Raw genomic sequence first — 24,639 nt, 5'->3', positions numbered from 1 at the left:
GTAACGCTGAGTCAGCACACGATGACGTGTCCATGAGGAATAGCAGTGCCACTACAATGCAACCAGCATGCGCAAGTACCTGGGGATGAGAGACACACAAGAAGTCAGCCACAAAAAGCACAGCCACTTGCATGTGCATGTACTCGACACATGTATGGATGACAACATGCTAGGTCACAATTATGACTGTGGAAATACAACCATCACTGCACCATCACTCCAGTGACACACCCACACACACATCTGACTCATGTGCCATACATGCAGGTGGAGACACACATCACAACACATGCCACACGGGGACCAATGTGTGCACACTCAGACACTGGTACTCACCACTAAGCAAAGAAGTCGCGTATGAGCCGAGTCCGGATGTCCTCTTGCGGCTCCACATCCTCCACATCACTAGCCCCATTGCCAAGCCCTTCGTCCTCTACGGGTGGATGGTCCTCGTCATGTTGATCCAGGATGAGTGGCACAGCTTTCTCAACTGCCATGTTGTGCAGCATGCAGCAGACCATGAAGATTTTGCAGACCTTCGCAGGGGCATATGGGAGCGCGCCGCCGGTCTTGTGGAGGCACCGAAATCGGCTCTTCAGCAGGCCAAACATCCTCTCTATCACTCGCCTTGTCCGGCCATGGGCGGTGTTGTAGCGGAGCTGGGCCGGCGTGATGGGGTTGCGGAGAGGTGTGAGCAGCCATGGCATGTTGGGATAGCCAGCGTCCCCTACATGGGAAGCACATGGACATCGTTAGAAGTGGTGAAGCGGTCGTGCTGGTAGGCCATGCAAAATACAGGACAGACAGACTGTACCCACCAACAACACATGCTCGTTCGTTGCGCAGCTGCATCATCATTTCAGGTATCCTGCTACGCCTCATGATGTAGGCATCGTGTGCTGATCCTGGAAAACGAGCACAGACATGTGAAATCACCATGTTGGACAGACACACCACAAGGGCATTGATGGAGTGGTAGTGCTTCCGATTGCGGTACGCTACCTCCCGTGCGTGTGGTGGTACCAAAGCTACATGTGTCCCATCTATGGACCCAATGACATGGGGCATCCCTCCCAGGGCATAGAATCCACGCTTGACCCCAATCATCTGTTCAGGGGTTGGGAACTTGATGAAGTCATCCAGGTGAATCAACATGGCCTCTAAGAAATCATGCAGCACACGGCAGAACATGCTCTGGGACATGCCACCAACATGAGCTATGGTATTTTGAAAGGTACCCGTGGCTAGAAAATGTAGGGCTGCCATTACCTTCAGCTTGGGTGTCAGTGCCGTAGGATACCTGTGCAGCGGTTGCAGGTGTGGTGCCAGTCTCGCCGTCAACTCCAGAATCAACCGTCGTGGGAAGCGGTAGCACCGGATCCGATCATTCTCCCGCATGGCAGCCAAGTCCGGCATTGCTCGGGGAAGAGGCGGCGCTCTGCAGTAATTTGGAAGTGACAAGGAAGAGTGAGTGCACAACAACAACAAATCATTTGTACGGAGCACTTAATCTGTCTATACACATATGCTACATACGGAGTGAGGTATGTGCCACATGCCCTGGACACGTATGCCTGCCAGGTGACACTCCTACCAAGACCCAGCTACACACGGAGATTGAGAACCTCCCCATGCCATGGGATTAGCTGTGTCCCAGTGCAAGTGAACAGCCAGACGCAAGACAGGAGTGACATACACCCACACATCAGCAGAAGTAGGAGGCCGATTGCAGAGACTGGTAGCGGAACACTAGAGCCACAGGTCACATGACATTACACTAGGACAGCCCACACACCTTGCCATGAAGGTGTACATGTCATGACTCACCACACATTCATTGAGAGGATGCAGACATGTCCTTGTCACGCTACTCCGTGTCCCATGCATACATGCGCACCTCACATCCGAAACCACATGTGGCATGGTGTGCGGAACAGTGTGCAATGTCAATCTACACACAGACACATGTTGGTTGCTGCAACAGCTGCAGCTTTTGAGGGTGCTCCAACATCAACCAAATGGGAAGCCCCCACACATACATGACATAGTCACATCGTGCACCGTGGGTAGTGACAAGTCAGGTGTGGTAACCCCTGTAACGGGCATCAGGGGACACTTCTGTGTGTTGGTGTCCGTGCCATGCCAGTGTTGGTCATCCCAAGTGTGCAGTACGACATGCACACATGTCCAAGGAGTCAAGGGCATGCCTGGCACACATTGCACCGTCACACATTACATCTGTACACATCTCATCATACATCTGGTGCCTTCTCGACTCAGGAGTAATGTGCCACATCACAGCCTGTCACACCTGTGCCCCACACATGTAGTAATGCACAGACAATGCCTTGATGTCCATTCATGGACAAGTATGTCCATCCATGGACAAGTATGTCCGCCCTATTCCTTCCTGTGTGCTGCCTGTCACCACTGTGATGTGTGAAAACCGCCGTACTGCTGCTAAGAGGGCCTGTGTACGTTCCCATATCACTATGGGAGTGCTGCCGTATGTGTACCCATCGTGATGGCGAGCGTACAGGCATGTGTACGGTCCGTACCACTACGAGTACGCATACGCAAGAACACCCATAGTGGTACGGGCCGTACACACGCCTGTACTCTCCCTATCACTATGGGTGTCCTCGCGTATGCGTACACGTAGTTGTATGGACCGTACTCACGCCTGTACTCTCCCTATCACTATGGGTGTCCTCGCGTATGCGTACACGTAGTTGTACGGGCCGTACACACGCCTGTACTCTCCCTATCACTATGGGAGTCCTCGCGTATGCGTACACGTAGTTGTACGGGCCGTACACACGCCTGTACTCTCCCTATCACTATGGGTGTCCTCGCGTATGCGTACACGTAGTGATAGTGAGCGTACAGGCGTGTGTACGGCCCGTACAACTACGAGTACGCATACGCAAGAACGCCCATAGTGGTACGGGCCGTACACACGCCTGTACTCTCCCTATCACTATGGGTGTCCTCGCGTATGCGTACACGTAGTTGTACGGGCCGTACACACGCCTGTACTCTCCCTATCACTATGGGTGTCCTCGCGTATGCGTACACGTAGTTGTACGGGCCGTACACACGCCTGTACTCTCCCTATCACTATGGGTGTCCTCGCGTATGCGTACACGTAGTGATAGTGAGCGTACAGGCGTGTGTACGGCCCGTACCACTACGAGTACGCATACGCGAGGACACCCATAGTGATAGTGAACGTAGGCACGCGTATACGGGCCGTTGCAATGCATTTGGGGTGCCCTAGGGCCCCGGAACGAACCATACCTATGTGTGAAGCTCCAAATTACATAGGGGACACATGAGGGACAAGTATTAAGGCCTACATGCATGCTGGTTGTCATGGAGACCAAGTTCAAATTTTGATTTTGTTCAGGAAGGTGCACAGCAGAAGTCAGTTGGAATGAATCTACTTTGTTGCAATGTGTTTGTGGGGCTGACATCATGCAGGAGAGAAAAAAACAGATTGAGAACCCACAGACTGCTATGTTTGAAGGGATTGGAGGAAACATAGGATGCATATGTGAGTGACCAATCACTCTGTACTCCTGTGCATGAGGCCAGCAAGGCAGATATAAGGCAGCCAGGTCCCATGAGGGAGCACTTGCCTGCACATCTCTGTATTCCACGACCCAGCTGCTGCTACTGATTCCCTGGAACCATGTCAAGGGCTGTGGAGAGGTCACAGCCATTCACCCTGGAGGAGAACATGGCTTTGGTGGATGTGATCCTCCCACGGTACCCCATGCTGTATGGGCGACCAGGTTATCAGGTGAGTTCAGTGTCCACTGGCACAGACTGTGTCCCTTTTCTGTGACTGTGACTTCTGCCATTGTGTCCAGGTGTGACACACATGCTATGTACTGTAGGGGGGGTCCCAGGGGGGGGGGGGAATGCCTGATGTCTCCCAGCAGTGGCCAGGGACAGGAGGGGTGGGGGCCTATCACTCCCAGCAGTGCCCTGAGACAGGAGGGGTGTGTGCAGAGTCCTCCCAGCAGTGCCCAGAGACAGGAGGGGTGGGGGCCTATCACTCCCAGCAGTGCCCTGAGACAGGAGGGGTGTGTGCAGAGTCCTCCCAGCAGTGCCCTGAGACAGGAGGGGTGTGTGCAGAGTCCTCCCAGCAGTGCCCTGAGACAGGAGGGGTGTGTGCAGAGTCCTCCCAGCAGTGCCCAGAGACAGGAGGGGTGGGTGCCTAACACTCCCAGCAGTGCCCAGAGACAGGAGGGGTGGGGGCCTATCACTCCCAGCAGTGCCCAGAGACAGGAGGGGTGGGTGTGATGCACAGTGTGAGCCTGGATCATTGCTTGTGTAGTTGCCCTCATTCCACCTGTGTCCTTTAAATGGCACGTACTGCTTTTGGCCTTCCCCCAGAGGATCATGTCCCTATGACAAAGGTGCAATGCGTTGGATGCATACTATGCCTGTTGGAAACAGCAAATGTGTTATAATCTGTGTCCCTGTGACATGTGCCAGGTGTATTGAGGTAGTGTCACTTGTCCATCCTCACAGGTAGACGCCTCTGCCAAGGAGAAGATATGGCTGGACGCCGTCAGCGCCGTGAGGAGTGCGGATGGTCGGAAGCGGCGCCTGCCCCAGGTGAGGAAACGCTGGCAGGATATCCGGTGCTGGACGCGGAGGATCGCACGGGTCCTGCTGGGGGGACTCACCTGAGAGCCATAAGAACCGCGGGCGCCGCCGTCTCTCCCACATCCAGAAACGTGTGCTGGCGGTGGTCTTTCCTGACTTGGACAGGCGCCTACAGGAGATGCAGCAGCCGGAAGGGGGTAGGTACATGTGTGTGTTTGTTGTGTTTCACCAGCATTTGTAAGTGCACTGTTCCATGGATACACTTCCAGGGTTTATGGTGCTGTGCAGATCCTGTTACCCACAGTGTTGCAGGCCTCTCCTGCCTCCCTTCCCCACCTTGCAATGTGTTCACTGGTCTCTGTGTAGTCACTCCATCACAAAGTTATGTAGCCTGACACATTCGCCAAATGTACAATGCCTGCAGCATCATGTGTGGGGGTGGTGTGTAACAGGTTTAGTGACCTTGCCTGTGCCCTGTCCAGTTCTGGACTTGTGGGTTCCATGTAAGTTGGCACTAATGCTGATTGCAGACATGGGAGTTAATCTCTCGAGTGCGAGGCCTTCCAGCAGGCATGTCCTATGTGGTGGCCTGTGACATGATGTGCATGAGTGTGCGTTACGCATAGTGCAGGGATGTTAGCGTGTGTTGCAGTCATTTCCATTCAGGAGCATGGAGTTGTGTGGCCACTACTGTCCCCAGGGGCATCTTTTCCTAGGTATCGTGTGTGTAATCCGAGAATGTCGACAATCTCTGTGTCTACAGCATAGGTTGTGCTCTGTGCCATTGTCCCCTGGCACCATGTTTATTGACGTAAGATGTATTACAAGTGTCCACTGTCCAGCCTGACCTGATTTTCCAAGTACATACTCACGGTGGCCATTGCCTGTGTGTCTTGTAGCAATCATCTGATGATGCCCATTTGTACATGATTCTTTGGACAGGCGCACCTTGGGTATTTGGTGTGCAATCTTGAATTATTGCATCCCATGTGTATTTCACCCAGACTAAGAGATGTAAGTGCTTCCTGTGTCTCCACAGATTTGTCTCATGTAGGGGGTGGGTGGTGCGGCCATGGCCTACATGTCAAGACCTGTAATCTCCTTGCTCGGACTGGCCAGTGTGTGATCTTTGTCTGGACATACACTCAAGGTGCAGCGTGCCAGTCAGGGTGGGCATGTTATCAGTATTACCTATGCTGCATGTGCCTCTAGTTCCTGGATATGGTCCCTGCTCATCCCAATTTCCTGCCACGCTGTGTGGTGCAGATGCAGTGCTGTATTGTCCCCAGGGCCTTGCTCCTCAGTCAAAATTCCATGTCATCTCATTTGCTATTGTGTCATGCTCTCCATAGTTTTTCCATGGCATGGTGGGTCACACAACTGTGTCTTGCAGGGCCTACATATGTACCTTGTTTTGTAGTTGTAACTCATCCTTTGTTTCAGGCTATGCACTGTAACCTAAGTAGATTTGACTCATGTGACATATGTATACAGGTGTATGATTAATTTCTGTCTCTTCACCCTGCCCACAGCATCGTCGGGGGACACGGAGGGAGACATGGACACAGACGGCGCGGAGGGACCGAGCACCAGTGCCAGCGGTGACATCGGGGCTGGCACTTCGAGTGGGACTGAGGCGGAGGAGAGTGAACCCGGGGACCTGTCGACTGGCACAACCGAGTATGAAGCTGACGGGTCCGAGGATGATCTCTCCGAGTGGGCGGTGGCTGCACCACCATCTGACAGCAGCCCTACATCTGGCACCGCCCCCTCCATTGGCATCAGCCGCCTCCCACGTGCTCGTGTCCCTTCCCAACGTGCCCGGTCACCACATGTCTCCTTCCTGCCAGGCACCGCACCCCCTGCCCCTGTCTCCACTGCTGCCGCCAATGCTGAGTCTGTGGACATCCAGCGGCAGTTGCAAATTGGTCAGACTGCGATCCTTAATGTCCTCCATGGCCACAGCCAGGTCCTCATCAACATGGAGGCATACTTGGAGGGCATTCATTCATCGCAGGCTGACCAACGCAACTTGCTGAGATCCATAGACTCCACACTGACTGCAGCAGTGGGTCTCCTGCAGCGCTACGTCCCACCCCCTACCCCTTCCACACTTCCCACTCCCATGCCTGTCCCACATACACACAGACGTAAGCATGCACCCACCACAACAGACACAGGCACCACACCAGCAGGGAAGGTCCACCGCACACCTCCTGACACGCACACACAGGGTGAAGTAGGCACACCCACTGGGTCAGGGGGCAAACGTGTGACACGCAGCCAGAGTGGGAGTCCGCATTCCACCCAATCCACTCCCTCCAAATCCCCTCCCCTCAGCTCTCCTGGCCACATCTCCCCCAAAGAATCCTTCATGGCCGCTCTGTCCCTGAGCCCCACAGTGACACCACCCCGCAAGCGGTCAAGGAAGTCCCCGGTCAGGGTGGTTGAGTCCCCCCCCTGTCCACACCCTCCCCCAGTGGCGCTGCGACCCATCCCTCTGACCCCCCTCCCCCCCCCCTCCTTGGGGCCTGTGGTTCCTTCGGGTGCAGGGGAGTCCCTGGAGGACCTTGCCGAGGTGTACAGCGCGCTCCTAGAATCCACCTTTGGCCCTGCCCCACCCCCTGTGGTGGAGTCCTCCATCCCTGCACCCACGTCGCCTACCCTTCGCCCTCCTGTCCCTGCGGTGCCTGTTCCTTCCCCCCAACATGATGCCCTGACCCCTGTGGAAGACAACGGCTTGTAACTGTGCAGGCAAGCTAGGGGACACGCATCCCACTGTGTCCCCATCCAGCTGGGACTCCTGGACTGCCCTATGGGCTTTGTTAATATTGGACTTACTTCATACTAGTTTTTTGCTCATGCGAAATAAAGCTATTTATTTTTTGCCCTTGGAACACTCCTGCATTGCTGGCATTGCTGTTGGTGGGGCTGCTACATGGTTGTGGGTGTTGGTCATGTGTTGGGTGTGTGGGAAATGTAGTAGTGTGCTGCTCATAGGGGGGACCCTGGGATCTGTGTGCCATCACACGGTGTTAGCTACCTTTCTCCATTCATGTAAGCAGTTGCTGCATGTTGCAATTGTCCCAAGGTGTATTCCTTCCTCTGTGTACCCTGACTTCTTCCCTGCAGGGTGTCCCCTGACTTTAGCGCAGAGCTGTGTGTCCATTAGCTGGGTGTGTGACGTAGTCCTTCACCTTTGCACATGCATGCTGAGCCATTTTCCACCTGCATCATTCGTGGCATCCTTGGTAGTCATTGTACTTGTGTATGTGGCCTATTGACATGACTTCATGTGGACATGTTTTCTTTTTGGCCCTATGCATGCGTATACTCCCAGCCTCGCACACATGTGGTACATGTACTGCAGGGTCTTTGTGCACCTGACTGACATTTGTGGGCATGGTATCTGTGGCTACTCCACCCTTTGCATTCCATGGGCACTGCTGGGAGTGATGGGCACCCACCCCTCCTGTCTCTGGGCACTGCTGGGAGGACTCTGCACACACCCCTCCTGTGTCTGGGCACTGCTGGGAGGACTCTGCACACACCCCTCCTGTGTCTGGGCACTGCTGGGAGGACTCTGCACACACCCCTCCTGTGTCTGGGCACTGCTGGGAGGACTCTGCACACACCCCTCCCGTGTCTGGGCACTGCTGGGAGGACTCTGGACACACCCCTCCTGTGTCTGGGCACTGCTGGGAGGACTCTGCACACACCCCTCCTGTCTCTGGGCACTGCTGGGAGGACTCTGCCCCCACCCCTCCTGTCTCTGGGCACTGCTGGGAGGATTCTGCACACACCCCTCCTGTCTCAGGGCACTGCTGGGAGTGATAGGAACCCACCCCTCCTGTGTCTGGGCACTGCTGGGAGGGCCCTGCACCCACCCCTCCTGTCTCTGGGCACTGCTGGGAGTGATAGGAACCCACCCCTCCTGTCTCAGGGCACTGCAGGGAGGACTCTGCACACACCCCTCCTGTCTCAGGGCACTGCTGGGAGGACTCTGCACACACCCCTCCTGTCTCAGGGCACTGCTGGGAGTGATAGGAACCCACCCCTCCTGTCTCTGGGCACTGCTGGGAGTGATAGGCACCCACCCCTCCTGTCTCTGGGCACTGCTGGGAGTGTTAGGCCCCCACCCCTCCTGTCTCTGGGCACTGCTGGGAGTGTTAGGCACCCACCCCTCCTGTCTCAGGGCACTGCTGGGAGTGATAGGCCCCCACCCCTCCTGTCTCTGGGCACTGCTGGGAGTGATCAGCCCCCACCCCTCCTGTCTCAGGGCACTGCTGGGAGGACTCTGCACACACCCCTCCTGTCTCAGGGCACTGCTGGGAGGACTCTGCACACACCCCTCCTGTCTCAGGGCACTGCTGGGAGTGATAGGCCCCCACCCCTCCTGTCTCTGGGCACTGCTGGGAGTGATAGGCCCCCACCCCTCCTGTCTCAGGGCACTGCTGGGAGGACTCTGCACACACCCCTCCTGTCTCAGGGCACTGCTGGGAGGACTCTGCACACACCCCTCCTGTCTCAGGGCACTGCTGGGAGTGATAGGAACCCACCCCTCCTGTCTCAGGGCACTGCTGGGAGGACTCTGCACACACCCCTCCTGTCTCAGGGCACTGCTGGGAGGACTCTGCACCCACCCCTCCTGTCTCTGGGCACTGCTGGGAGGACTCTGCACCCACCCCTCCTGTCTCTGGGCACTGCTGGGAGGACTCTGCACACACCCCTCCTATTTCACAATATGTACGCTCATGACATACACGGATGTGGGTACGCTCCATGCATTCGAGGTGGGGGTACGGGTCGTACTTACACTGTTGGGGTGGGGGTACGCTCCATACGTACGCGGGTGGGGGTACGGGTCGTACTTACACTGTTGGGGTGGGGGTACGCTCCATGCATTCGAGGTGAGGGTACGGGTCGTACTTACACTGTTGGGGTGGGGGTACGGGTCGTAGTTACACTGTTGGGGTGGGGGTATGCTCCATACGTACGTGGGTGGGGGTACAGTTTGTACTTACACTGTTGGGGTGGGGGTACGCTCCATACGTACGCGGGTGGGGGTACGGGTCGTACTTACACTGTTGGGGTGGGGGTACGCTCCATACGTACGCGGGTGGGGGTACGGGTCATACTTACACTGTTGGGGTGGGGGTACGCTCCATACGTATGCGGGTGGGGGTACGGGTCTTAGTTACACTGTTGGGGTGGGGGTACGCTCCATACGTACGCGGGTGGGGGTACGGGTCATACTTACACTGTTGGGGTGGGGGTACGCTCCATACGTATGCGGGTGGGGGTACGGGTCTTAGTTACACTGTTGGGGTGGGGGTACGCTCCATACGTACGCGGGTGGGGGTACGGGTCATACTTACACTGTTGGGGTGGGGGTACGCTCCATACGTATGCGGGTGGGGGTACGGGTCTTAGTTACACTGTTGGGGTGGGGGTACGCTCCATACGTACGCGGGTGGGGGTACGGGTCATACTTACACTGTTGGGGTGGGGGTACGCTCCATACGTACGCGGGTGGGAGTACGGGTCGTACTTACACTGTTGGGGTGGGGGTACGCTCCATACGTACGCGGGTGGGGGTACGGGTCGTACTTACACTGTTGGGGTGGGGGTACGCTCCATACGTACGCGGGTGGGGGTACGGGTCGTACTTACACTGTTGGGGTGGGGGTACGCTCCATGCATTCGAGGTGAGGGTATGGGTCGTACTTACACTGTTGGGGTGGGGGTACGCTCCATGCATACGGGGTGGGGGTACGGTCCGTACATATCCGTCCCCACGCTATGTGATGCTTGTGCGGCCCGTACCCAGGCCTTTGCCACGTGGGTACGAGCCGTCCCGCCATTGTTGGGGTGACGTGGGTGTGGGCGTGGTACGACTCGTACCCACGCTCTTCAGGCGTGGGTACGGGACGTACCTGTCTGGTTGTGTTGCCGGTTCGCGTCTTGAAGGACTTCCGTTGTGGCGGTCGCTGGCTTAGCTGGACACGCCCCCACCCCCTCATAGTGACCAGGGCCTGGGAGTCAGGTATGTCCAGGGCATGTGTGCTGTGTGACTTTGGTGGGGGGTTTGTGGCCTGCCCTGGTCCTGCCACCCCCCCACCCCCCCCACCTTCCCCCCTCCCTTAGTTGTTCTGACCTTCTGCGGCATCTGCGTCCGAACCTGTAGAGGAGGTCGACTGCTATGAGGGCCGGGATGACACGTAGGTTCGGGTCCATGTCTGTCCGTCGCGTACGGGTACTCCTTGTTCGCGTCGTCCTGTCTGTCCGTCGCGTACTGGTCCTCCTTGTTCGCGTCGTCCTGTCTGTCCGTCGCGTACTGGTCCTCCTTGTTCGCGTCGTCCTGTCTGTCCGTCGTGTACTGGTACTCCTTGTTCGCGTCGTCCTGTCTGTTCGTCGCGTACTGGTAGTCCTTGTTCGCGTCGTCCTGATTTCCCGGCAGTTTTTGGCAGCCGGAAAATATTCACCGTGCGGGATGACGTCGGTGCGAATCGTAATTCCTGGTTCGTGAATGGCAGGCTGCGAGCGTCCCGACGTCAGGTCGGCGCTTTCCCGGATCGCATTTGTAGGTTTATTTTGTTCGGTCGGGGTTTTTTACGATTCGTACGGAAATGGTGTTTCCGTGCGAATCGTAATTCCATGTTTGTATATTTTGTCGACCGGGTACGCGTCGGACGGAGAATATGCTCCGTCCGACGGTTCGTACCCGGTTTTTACAGGATCGTGATCGGCGCCATTGTCTCTATGGAGAAAAACATGCACTCCCAAACCTGTGTTTTGGGAGTGTTTTTGCTAATTTATCCTAAATTTTGTGTTTTATGTGAAAAATAAAGCACAAATGAAATTTTTTGTGCTAATTGTTTTCTTTTTATTTGAACTTTAGAATAAGCACATACACTACAAAAACTTCAGTTTACTAAACACTCTTACTTTATTTAATATTATTTGCCCTATACAACCTGGGCTCTGCAGGAGGGAATGGCCACCAATGATGCAGAGTACCAGCTTCCAGAACTTTTTTATCAGGTGGTGGTGGGGGGGTTCGACGTGTAAAAAGGTTTAGATGGGGGGGCTCGACCGACAAAAGTTTGAAGACCTCTGGGTTAAAGGCATATTACTTGGGAATGGGGATGAGGTATTCAGACAATCATCAATGAAGAAGCGGTAGAAGAGTTGGATTGGTGGTTGAAAAAACATGGAGGCTTGGAACGGCCAAGCTATTTTTGGAGAGGCACCATTGGTGATTATAGAGTCAGATGCCAGTCTTATGGGTTGAGGAGCGAGATGTGGTTGTGTCAATGGAGGGGTGGGGCGGGGCGCCAAGTCGTCAGTGAAGAAGATGCATATAAATTATCTAGAGATCTTATCACATTCCTTGCAATCAGGAGTTTGGCTAAGAATCAGGTGAAATGCATTTTATTAAGGACTGAAAATGTGTCAACAGTGAGGTATGTGAATACTTTAGGGGTTTCATGATCGAAGGCACTGGGTCTGACTAATTCAGTAGCAGATTGGAATTTTAGACACTTTAGGGAACCAAGCGATTGAAGATTAGCCAAGAGATTTTCAAAAAATTGGAGATAATATGGGATCCTTTTGAGATGGATCTTTTTGCCAATAGATTGAATAGTTTTCTTCAATTGGAAACGGGATCCAGAGGTGAGTGCAGTGGATGAATTCCAGCAGAGATGGGATAGTAGCCCTTATTATGGGTTTCCACGATTTGTAATGTTTTCAGAGGGAGTTGATGAAGGTTTGGAAAAAGAAAGGGTGTTGCTCAGTGCTTTATTTGTAAAAGAATGAGCGGCCGGTGCCTGAGGCTCTGCTTAGAACCCCTCGGCCGGCACTTTTAAATATCACCATACTGTATACCAAAGTTGGTAGCTTGAATTCCACTTCATGCCTCTTTAATCCACCACCAAACACTCCCTACCCTATATTTCACTCTTGCAGGGTCCTGCTTTATTCCTTTGTGACCGTTTTTTCCTTTTTGTATGTTTTTACTCTCTTGCGCTCAGTAAGTGTCTGATGTGGAAAAATAAGTGTCTGTCCCTAAAAATGTGTGCTGGTGGCCCCCGACCGGCTCAAATTAAGCACTCTAGTGGCTTATTAATAGCTCCTTTTAGGAAACACAAGCTTGTTTTCCAGATATTTTGGAAATATTGGTAGAGGTTCCAGTTAGAGGGTGTGGATGATTTCAGGCAAGTCTGACAGATGTTAGGTTTGTTAGCAGAAGCTTCGGAGCTCATTAGTAATTCTTGGGCCCGACAACAAAGGAATATTTTTGGTGTTCTGAGAGGAATCTGGATCCCATTTCATCATCTATTGTGAATGTCTTGAATTTTGTAACAAAGTTTCCATATGGGTGTGCCTTATGGTACAGTTAACCTTTTAGATAATGCTATACCTGTTGGCCAAGAAACAGTATGTTTAGAGGCTTCTCCACTACCAAACTATCAATCACTTTGGGACGTGAATATAGTACTGAGAGAATGGCGACGTTTGGAGGATAACAGGATGCTAATTTTGGGGAGTTTGTTAGATAACAATTCTGTCGAGTTTCATTTCCTTGTGTTATCAGACTGAGGGTGGATGTTTCCATATTAGATGAAGAACTAAGACTACACAAATAACTATTTTTTATCCACGTTTGGGAGATCTTGAGAAGTTGTTTGTGGTTGAATGTTTGTAAGAGTATAAGTCAGGAACTAGGAATCTGAGAAAAAAGGAGTATTACAATTGTTGATTTCTTTCCAGTTTTCTCATTGTGCAATTTCCTTCCCCAACTTTAGCAAGATGGATTACAGAGGTAAAGTGATGAAAACAGCTGGTGTAGATATTCATAAATTTGGGGCACATTCTGCACAGGGTGCATTGGCTAGCAAGGCTATGATGGTTGATGGAAATTCAAGTACATTTTTAAGGTTGGCTGATTGGGCAGATGATTCAGCTGTTAAGAAATCTTATTTTAACCAGTTGACTGTGCTTGGAAAATGTTATGGTTAGGCTTTAAACATGTATAGTATTGGTCTCCGTGCCTTGCCACAAAATGCAGTTTTTCCACAACCCTGATGAGAAGAAAATCATGATATTAGTAAAAATGCAGAGGTTAATCTTATCTCACCCTATGGCTGTATTTTTTCTGTAGGTCCGATTTAAATTTAAAAACACAAAATTGGATTACTAAAAGGTTGACTGGAAAATAAAGAGTCATTATTTAGATCATGTTGAAGAACTACATTAGCAGCAAAAAAAGAAGGAAGATAATTGCGAGTTCTCAGTATTTATGCATGTTACAGAATGTTTCAAGATTTATAAATTTTGATGTTCTATCTTTGTTGCTATTGTTTTTGAGGGTGCTAAGGGAGAAATGCATAATATTGGCATCAGTGTCTTTAATAAAGGAATGATTTTCTTTCCACTGCAGCTGTGGGAAATATGTGTTTTGGAGCTGTGGAAAATCTGAATTCTTTTCTCGCCGACGTACTGCTATGCACATTTTTCATGCACTTTACTGCTAATTTCACTTGAACTTGTTACCCTAATTGTACATTACACATTTCCGAATTTCATATTTTGTACTTGCACTCATTTTTACGAGTTTGTACAAAAACAATGACATATCTTACACTGCATTTTTCTGACCTGGTTGGTCAATTTAGTGAATCTGTGACACCGAATTTAAGATGGTTTCCATATTTAAAGATGCTATATTTACAGTGTCTGTCCACACACTAATGGCAACTCAATTGGATAGTATAATTTCTACAAAAGTTGAAGTCTCTAAAAAAATACATTTAACATCTCAGGATGTGAAAGGCAATATGATAATTGGTTATATAATAACCATAATACAGTTGATGTACTTGAACAACTATTTCCACCATACTCATTTCTATGTCGCTGGGCTCGACCTATTTTTCAGGAAATACAAATAGTAAACAAACCATGCCCATCTATATTCTAAAAAACAAAAAAAGCTTGTAAAAGTTTGTCTGATAACCTGGAGCACCATTACATGAACAGCTCCAAACTGCATAACCAAGCACAAACCATTTACGTAATGCACAGACTTGCACCAACTAGTGGGTTGTGGAAAGAACCCATAGTCTGCTCTGTACGTGCTCACTGCAACATTGTAACTGCATGACTGAGCACATAGTACACTCTCACGGTGTGGTAGTGTTACATGCTTTTCTTTTAAGGTGTACTGCAAGCTAGTCTATCTTTCCTGTAATGGTCTGAGAGGCCTCAAAATGGAGACTACAGCATTTAGGTGACCTAAACTTTAAGAGTTATGCACCGTGTCTACATCTAGTTGCTTTTAGTCTACCACAAATGTTTTCAAACTGAATTGTTTTAAAATCATAATTACAACACATTTTCTCTGTAGTTGGAATGCTTCCTGGTGCTACACCTTTAAATGTGTTTACACATCAGGTTCTAAGATGAAGGGACTCCGTAAATGGAAGGGACTTCTTTCCGCATTGGCCCACAGCTTGTTGAGAGGTGTATTGCGAATGACAATTTTTTTTATACAACTTTAATTTCTCCAGTACATGACCACTGAATTCATTCCTAGTGTTGTTCTGTCTATATTTATACTACATGTTTGCAAATTGAATTACTTTTTCTGTTTTACAGATGAAGATTGCTATTCGTTTCTTTGTCGCTGTGGTGGAAAATACACTCTATTCGAGAATGAAGCTGATGCGGTTTCCCTGGTTGGCTGTGATACATGTTCATTAATTGTAGAGATAATCAAGAACAACTAGATAAACATAGCTGTTGTACTGTGGACCACAGGAAAATCAGCAACGAAAGCTGGAAATTCACAAAAAGGAGACAAAGAATATGTTCTTAACTCGATGAACCAGTATCCATGTGGGAGTGTTACACCCTGGTATGATCCTGTCCAAAATCCTAGATCATCTTGCACAGAATGGACAGGGGAGATGTTTTTGGAGTCCTGGAAAGCATGTCAAGTTGCAATTAGTGTCTGCAAAGAGATGGATTTATCAAAAACAATAGAATGTTGGAATTTGTAATGAAAGTCTCGGGCGTAAACAGGTTCCAGCTAAATAATCATGGTTTCGGCAAGAGGTTCATAAAACAGGCTTTATTCCAAGATTTTTCCAGCTAACCTAATGATCCATACCGTATCTTGGCTTTGTTCTGCCTATGTTTGGACCCAAGGAGAGTAAAGAGAACGGTTTTCAAATGACAGGAGACAAAAAGATTTCTGGTATGGAAATGTGAAAAACAAATAGTCCTTCGAAAACTAGGAGCAACATTACCAGGAAACGGCATAAAGAACGAAGTCTGAGTATGCATAAAATGCCACCTAATTAAAACAAGCATTGGCATGGCCAATAGGTCTCGCCTTTGGGACCGTAGAAGTGTTTAGCCAGAGATAAGTGTGCAGCATGCTGAAAAGTTATAATAAAGAAGTGTCAGAAGCATTTTTGTTACCTTAAAGCATTATGTACAACTGAACGACCATATTAAACAAGATCTTTGTAATGTTATTAACTATTGTGCTACGAAGCTGTGCTGGGCATCTGGTATTTTTACAAGATCTCAGTAAAACATTTTCCAGTGGAATCCGCAGTAAGAAGCACCGTGTTAAAAACCTGCCCCATTGTTCCCAGCTTGGTGTGCAGTCAGCAAAGCCGCCTAAGGTTGCCCTCTTGGCGATTCTCACAGTCGCAGAGCTAAGCTCTCCGAGCTCGCAATGCAGAGGGAGGGTGCGGAGAGCGTGTGCTTGATTCCGTGTGACTTTACCTGTGAATTCTACATTGAAATTTCCAAATGAGACTGGGGACGATGCAAATAAGTAATAATGTCACTGGTGTTTATTAATTATTTTTTCTGAGTTTTTTTTATATAGCGCGGATTTGACCAAAAGTATCTGAGCGCTTTACATGAGCACCAGTGGTGTTACAGATGGAACATTGATTTTGTTAGGCACAGGGAGATTAACGAATTTGCCCAGGACCACAGGATGTTGAGGGTTTCTACCGAGATTGGAACCTGGTCCCCCAACTTCAAGGTCCACCGCTCTAGCCGTTAGGCCACATCCTATTGCTGTGGGTAGGCCCAGCAGGACACATTAATCACAAGAGCTCATGCTGTATATGTCCATCCTAAACCACAACAAGGTCTTTGTAATGTATAAACTATAGCGCTACGAAGCTGTGCTGGGCATCTGGTGGTTTTACAAGATCTCATTAAAACATTTTCCAGTGGAATCCGCAGTAAGAAGCACTGTGTAAAAACCTGCCCCATTCTTCCCCACTTGGTGTGCCGTCAGTTAAGCGCCCAAAGGTTGCCCTCTTGGCGATTCTCACAATCGCACGAGCTTCGCTCTCCGAGCTCCCAATGCAGAGGGAGGGTGCGGAGAGCGTGTGCTTGGTTCCGTGTGACTTTACCAGTGAATTTTACATTCAAATTTCCAAAAGACACTGGGGACGATGCAAATAAGTAATAATGTCACTGGTGTTTATTCTTTTTTTTTTTTAGGAGTTTTTTATATAGCGCGGACTTGACCGAAAGTATGTGAGCGCTTTACATGAGCACCAGTGGCGTTACAGTAGGAACATTGATTTTGTTAGGCACGGGGAGATTAACTATTTTGCCCAGGACCACAGGATGTTGAGGGTTTCTACAGGGTGCGGAGAGCGTGTGCTTCACGTGCACCCCGAGAACAAATAACACCCGGACACGAATCAGAGGAGCATCGTTGTGCACAGTACGTTATATTGAGAGGCTGTAGTGACAAAACAGGCGCTGGCAGCCTGCAATTGAAAAAAACCGAAATAAACGCCGGGGCAGGGACTGTAAAAATGGTGGCGCGTGTTCGTGACCAAAGGCTGCCCACTTGGCGATTCTCACGGTTGCATGAGCTTCGCTCTCCGAGCTCGCAATGCAGAGGGAGGGTGCGGCGAGGGTGTGCTTAATTCCGTGTGTCTTTACTAGTGAATTCCACATTCAAATTTCCAAATGAGACTGGGGACGATGCAAATAAGTAATAATGTCACTGGTGTTTATAAAAAAAACAAATCAGAGTTTTTTATATAGCTGGGCATCTGGTGTTTTTACAAGATCTCATTAAAACATTTTCCAGTGGAATCCGCAGTAAGAAGCACCGTGTTAAAAACCTGCCCCATTCTTCTCCGCTTGGTGTGCAGTCAGCAAAGCGCCCAAAGGTTGCCCTCTTGGTGATTCTCAAATTCGTACGAGCTTCGCTCTCCGAGCTCCCAATGCAGAGGGAGGGTGCGGAGAGCGTGTGGTTGATTCCGTGTGACTTTACCAGAGAATTTTACATTCTAATTTGCAAATGACACTGGGGACGATGCAAATAAGTAATAATGTCACTGGTGTTTATTCATCTTTTTTTGTGGAGTTTTTTATATAGCGCGGACTCGACCAAAAGTATGTGCGCACTTTACATGAGCATCAGTGGCATTACAGACGGAACATTGATTTTGTTAGGCACAGGGAGATTAACTATTTTGCCCAGGACCACAGGATGTTGCGGGTTTCTACAGGGTGCGGAGAGCGTGTGCTTCACGTGCACCCTGAGAACAAATAACACTCGGACACGAATCAGAGGAGCATCGTTGTGCACAGTACGTTATATTGAGAGGCTGTAGTGAAAAAACAGGTGCTGGCAGCCTGCAATTGAAAAACAAGGCACCACAGCAAACAGTAATATCTGTAATGTTGTTTGTTTATTCTTTAGAGACTGGGGTGTCTGCAGTCTTGTGGGAAATGCGTAAATAGTCTGTGTTCCTTCTTTGTGCATAAAGATGGCTTTGCTCCTTTTCACTTGCAGAGGTAAACAGCACAAGGAAAGGAAACTGACATGGCCTGCCAGACACACACAGCGTTTCCTTTGCAGGAACAAGCAGGGGCACCATCTGTTTGCAAGTTAATTACAAACAGATGTCGCCAAAGCTCGCTCCCTCAACGGAATCGCCAAACATGCACGCGTTGCCATTGAAAGCAATGCAAAGCGTGCACGCTCTTGGGCGAAAGAGCAAAACTGATTCCAAGAGGCCCCCTCCTTCGCAGCGCATGGCCGCTGCCTAGGCGAGACCTAAAAAGGGATACTGGAAGCAATGATTGGGCAGCCAGTCTATTGTTACAGAATTCTTGTACCACCTCAGCTAGTAGATGAATAAAATTTACCATGTCATGAAGGGATCAAAACAGATTAGCTTGTGTGTGTAGGCGAGGATGAGTGGGACTAGAGTTAGCACCTGGGCAGACTCCCCACTCCAACGACCCCCCCCCCTGCCCCCAAAGATGCTCCAACCAAAATTAATTATCTTGTAATTGTAGTGAGTGGATGTGTAAACAGGTTTTTCTTTGGAGGTGGAGTGTGTCTTTCAATCAATCAATCATTTGTAGAGCGCACAACTCAACAGTGAGGGTCTCAAGGCGCTGAGGGGCTAGGGGGGGGGTGCTGGTACTGCTCGAACAACCAGGTCTTGAGAAGTCTCCTGAAGGTCATCAGGTCCTGGTTCTGTCGTAGGTGGATGGGGAGGGTGTTCCATGTCTTTGCGGCCGTGGTTGTTCGGTGGATGCGTGGAACGGTGGCAAGGGCGAGGTCAGCGGAGCAAAGCTGGTGGTTCAGGGTGTAGAAGGTGAGTCGTTTGTTGAGGTATGTTAGTCCAGTGTTGAGTGCTTTGTGAGCGTAGGTGAGGACCTTGAAGATGATCCTCTTGTTGATGGGGAGCCAGTGCAGGTCTCAGGTGGGCAGGGATGTGTCTGTGGCAGGGGATGTCAAGGATGAGGCAAACTGAGGCGTTCTGTATGCGTTGAAGTCTTCTCTGGAGTTTGGCCGTGGCTCCCGCGAAGAGGGCGTTGCCATAGTCCACTGCTGCCGAGGGCTTGGGTGACCATCCTTCTGGTTCAGTGGGAAACCATCTGTAGATCTTGAAAAGCATGCGGAGGGTGTTGAAGCAGGAGGAGGAGACGGCGTTGACTTGCTGGGTCATTGATAGTGTTGAGTCCAGGATGAACCCCACTTTGCGTGCGTGGTTGGTGGGTGTCGGTGCAGTTCCCAGCGTGGCCGGCCACCAGGTGTCGTCCCAGGCGGAGGGCGTGGAGCCGAGGATGAGGACCTCAGTCTTGTCAGAGTTCAGCTTCAGGCGGCTGTTCTTCATCCATTTTGCATCGGCCTTCATTCCTTCGTGGAGGTTGGTTTTGACGGTGGTGGGGTCCTTGGTGAGGGGAAGGATCAGCTGGGTGTCGTCGGCGTATAAGATTATGTTGAGGTTGTGCGATCGAACGATGTTGGCGAGCAGTACCATGTAGACGTTGAAAAGAGTTGGGCTGAGGGATGATCCTTGGGTACACCGCAGGTGATCTTGGAGGCTTTGGATCGGAAAGGGGGGAGGCGGACTCTGTGTTCTGCCGTTGAGGAAGGAGGTGATTCAGGTCAGGGTTTTGTTGCGGATCCCTGCTCGTGGAGGCGTGTGCGAAAAGTGTGGTGGCAGACGGTGTCGAGTGCAGCCGAGAGGTCCAGGAGGATGAGTGCCGCGGTTTCGCCGTTGTCCAGCAGGATCCTGATGTCGTCGGTGGTGGCGATGAGGGCGGTTTCGGTGCTATGGTTGCTGCGGAATCCGGATTGAAACAAGTCCAAGATGTTCTTCTCCTTGAGGAAGCGGGTCAGTTGCTTGTTGACAGTCTTCTCGATGACTTTTGCCGGGAGCAGGGAGATGGGTCGGAAGTTCTTGAGGTCCTTAGGGTCCACCTTGGGTTTCTTGAGTAGGGCGTTAATCTTGGCGTGTTTCCAACTCTCCGAGAAGGTGGTGGTCTCGAAGGAGCGGTTGATGATCTTCTGAAGTTGGGGTGCGATGATGGAGCTCGCTTTGTTGAAGATGTGGTGAGGGCAGGGGTCGGATGGTGAGCCGGAGTGGATGATGTTCATGATGTTGATGTTGACGTGGTCCCAGGAGGTCATGTGAAGGTGGGATGTCGTTGGAGCAGGGGTTGGCGAGTTCTTTTACTATGTTGAAGAGCTCTTTGGTGTTGTGCACATTGTTGATGCGTTCCTTGAAGGAGGCCCTTTTGGCGGATCGAATTAGTTGGTGGCGTTCTTGAGGGCTGTGTGGTTGTCCGGTGTCTGTTAGTGGCGCCACTTCTTCTCAAGTCTTCGGCAAGTCTGCTTGGATGCCTGGAGCTCGGTCGTGAACCAGATGACCCTCCTGTCGGTGCGTCTGTTTGAGGGTTTCCTGATCGGGGGGGAGAGTGTTGAGGCAGTCGTCTATCCATTGCCTGAAGTTGCCGGCGGCGGTGTCGGTGTGGTCAGTTGGTGGTTCTCGGGCGAGGGTGGTGATTAGCTGGTCTTCGGTGACCTTGTTCCATCTGCGGTGGGGGATTCGTTGCTGGTGGTTGTGCGTGGTGTGTTTCTTAAAAGAGAAGTGGATGCAGTGGTGGTCAGTCCAGTGGAGTACTGTGGTGTGGCTGAAGGTGACGTGGTTGCTGGCGGAAAAGATGGGGTCGAGCGTGTGTCCGGCAGAGTGGGTGGGTGTTGTGACGAGCTGTTTGAGTCCGAGGTTGGCGAGCAGGGTGGTGGAGTTGTTGTCGTCGGCGTTCTCGAGGTGGAAATTCAGGTCTCCGAGGAGGATGTAGTCTGTGGATGCAAGTGCGTGCATGCTGACTATGTCGGTGATGGAGACGCTGAACTGTGTTTGGGGTCCGGGGGGTCTGTAGATGAGGGTTCCTCTGAGGGTGGTTTTGGGGTCGATGTGGATTTGGAAGTGCAGGTGTTCGGCAGTGCTGAGGGTGTCTTTGGTGCTGGTCGAAATTCTGACGGACGATGGTGATTCCTCCTCCTGGTTTGTTGGTGCGGTCCCTGTTGGTGATCTTGTAGCCATCCGGGATGGCTATGGCAATGTTAGGCGGCAGGAGGGGTTCATCCAGGTCTCTGTCAGGAAGGCGACGTCCAGGGAGGATGAGTCGAGTAGGTCCCAGAGTTCGATGGCGTGCTTGTGGGTGATTGGGTGGGAAAAATGCTCTATTAGTTGGCTGGCAGAGTAGAGGGCTACGGTGTTCCTGTTTTTATACCAAACAAAAAGGTAATGGATGGAATGCTTGAATAAATCTCAGCCACTGCTGATCACTAGGGCCACACTATCTTTCCACCTACACTAGCACTCCAGACAGAGGCTCACCTTATGCAAATTAGTGCTGACCGTGCTCCTCATGGGAGCTGTCATTCTTGAGCTGCCAGGTGAGGCACCCCTTCAGAAGGGAGCATAATAAACCCCAGACCAGTTTTGGCCTGATTGGACAACATCAGTATGGTACATCTGGAGTCAAATAGCATGCTGAGCAAGGGACCCATGAGTATAGTTGTCACACAGAGCATTAGCTGCAACAAACAACAAGGTGATGGAGGGAATGTTTGAAATAATCTCAGCCACTGGTGATCATTCTGGGCTGTATTCCTGTCCTTCGTTTTTCATTCACCAGGACACTGTAGAAAGAGGCTCACCTTATGCAAGTCAGTATTGGCCTTGCGCCTCAAGAGAACAGTCCACCTTAAACTGCCAAGCAAGAAACAGCCTAAGACCAGTTTTGACTTCTTTGGACAGTGTCAGAAGGGTGCAGTTTGAGCTCTATGGGTGTACCTGTCACAATTAGACGTCAACTGAAACAAACAAGAAGATACATGGAATGCTTGAATTAATCTCACACACTGGTGATTGCTCGGGTCAGCCTTCCAGTCCCACAACCACCCTGGGGTTGCTTGTGTTACCTTCTGTCTGGCAGTTCGGGATGGACTGTTCTCGCTTGGAGCAGGGTATGGATTTGCATACGGGAGGCCTCTGTTTTAAGTGCTACATTGAATGAAACACACATGTTTGAATGCTCACCAGAGCGTGTTGCAGTGGTTTAGACCAGTGGCTCCTAACCTTCTGTGAACACCCACTGAATCATTATTGGAATCCGGGGACCCAGATCTAAGCAGTTTCAATCATTTGAACTGCAAAATAATACATAGAGAATACAACAACAAAAAAAATCATTCAATAAACAAATATACAAATTATGAAATATTTTATTTAATTCACAAACAAATATTTAAAAAACCACATTTACATTTTATTAGGAAGTTTGGAGCTTTTCTAAATTCAGTTAAGACCACTTATCGTCCATACTATATTCTGATTGGTGCACTTGCACTCCTCCCATGAATTAATCTGAGAATACTAACTTCATCTTTTTTTTGGGAGGGAAGATGCCGGCCGCTTGAGACGGCCGTGTGAACTTTCCCGATCAGTCGGTAGGTTTATCCCTGCACCCGCTGACTTTAGCACAATTAAACATGCTGGGTACAACTACAGCTACCATAGCATTATTGGTGAATTAACCACCTGCAGCTCACTCTGCTCCGAAATTTTCCTCAGGCAAGCGGAGCTTGTACTTGCCTGCTGGAGGTTGCAGGAAGTGGCAGCCAGTGCAAATCTAAGACACCCGCAGCTGACTACATACAGAGCGCTAGCTTTGGGTCCCAAGACAGCTGGTGGCAGTGAAAAGGTGACTGCGCCCCCGCTGCCCGGAGCACACTCATTGGCGTTGGCCCCAGGCACAGACACGGCTTCAGCATCCACTCCACGACCTGGGCACCAACTGCAGGTCTCGACCTAAACCTGGACGGAGACCTCAGCCGAAAGGAAGGGAGGGATTGCGCCTCCTCAGCAACGCTTGCCCGGCACAACTATATTGGAGCTGCTTTGCAGCTCACCAGCCAGGACAGCTTTAGGTCAAGGTCAACAGCAACCCTCCCAGGGAAGTCAGCAGAGAGATATGCAGGATGGTGAGCACCTGTAGCAAGGTGAGGAGATCATCCTACCTTCAGATGTTACACCTGAAGCCTCGGGGGAGATGGCTGCACAGGCAGAAGTGACTGCAATAGAGGAGGTACAAAATGTAATTAAGATGTCAGCAGATTAGGTTAAGGGGGATGCACTAAAAGACACAGCAAAGGATAATGCCGAGCCACGCGAAACCCCTCCGGAGGATAACATGGAGTGCGCAAAAGACATATTGGAAAAAAACAAAGATGTGAGGAAAACCCACATAAAAACTCAGGCTGGCTCAGATGGGAGAGGTGATGTAAATCCTTTATGATTTAATCAGAAGGGGAAGCAAAACCGTCGCTCAGCCCCCTGCTCCATGGGGGTGGTGAAAGAGGGTAATGATTGGGACCCTGATCCAGAGACAAACAATTGCTTCTTCCTGTCGGAAGGAACCTGGTCAGTAGATGGATCAGAATCAAGTATGGAGTCAAGTGAGCAAGAGAGCTTGCCCGATACTAGCAGAGTCGACTCAGCAGTTACTGCACGCAAAGTGATCAGGAAAGCCGGCGGCCATGATAGTTAGGGGGGGCAAAGACCTCAAGTGAGATTGATCCCTGGGTTACTAGCTAGTTGGAAGTGCGGCTACTGAACTGCAAGAGGCTCACACAACTGTACCTACAACCCTGGACACTATCCTAGTGTGTCATGTCGTTCGCTAAGAGGCCTGGCAGGATAGCTGCTGCTCGCAGGCTTCAGCACATAAGCTACAGGGGTCTGTCAGGAAGATTACCAAGACATGCAATGCCATTAGCGATTGGTTGCCGGACCTAGAGCTCCAAGCTGCTGCACTTGAGACAGATATTGCAGGCACACGTGGACAAACAGAAGCTCATGAATCCCAACTGATCGACATACAGTGGAAGTTGGAGGACCAGGAGAACCACCAAAGACGTAACAATCTCTGGTTCTGGGGGCGAAGCTTGGCTCGCAACGTGCATGGCGGCTTGAGCCTAGAGCTCCGGCATACAGAAGCTTTTATCCTTCAACTACCCTTCCCCACACCGTGTTAATTGACTTTGGCTGGCCCGCCGAGACTGGAGAACAGAGCGGAGGCACGAACGGGCGATACCGCACGGTGGAGAGGAGCACAGGACGACTGCCGATCGGTGCTGCCTCGCTGAGC

General features: G+C 50.7%; 1 protein-coding gene across 2 annotated transcripts in view; it reads left to right on the top strand.

Annotated features, from left to right (window-relative positions):
• DNAJC24 (DnaJ heat shock protein family (Hsp40) member C24) overlaps positions 1-16,100 on the top strand; it is a 245,238-nt gene extending 229,138 nt beyond the window's left edge. For both annotated transcript variants that reach the window (XM_085648289.1, XM_085648290.1), the window contains one exon: positions 15,283-16,100. In XM_085648289.1, the coding sequence (XP_085504415.1) occupies positions 15,283-15,413 (131 nt within the window). In that variant the 3' untranslated portion in view covers positions 15,414-16,100. The remainder of the gene's footprint in view (positions 1-15,282) is intronic.
• Positions 16,101-24,639: the final 8,539 nt, after the last annotated feature.

This window comes from Triturus cristatus, chromosome 3_2, assembly GCF_964204655.1.
Source record: "Triturus cristatus chromosome 3_2, aTriCri1.1, whole genome shotgun sequence".
Lineage (NCBI taxonomy): Eukaryota > Metazoa > Chordata > Amphibia > Caudata > Salamandridae > Triturus > Triturus cristatus.
This window is presented reverse-complemented; position numbering and strand designations above follow the sequence as displayed.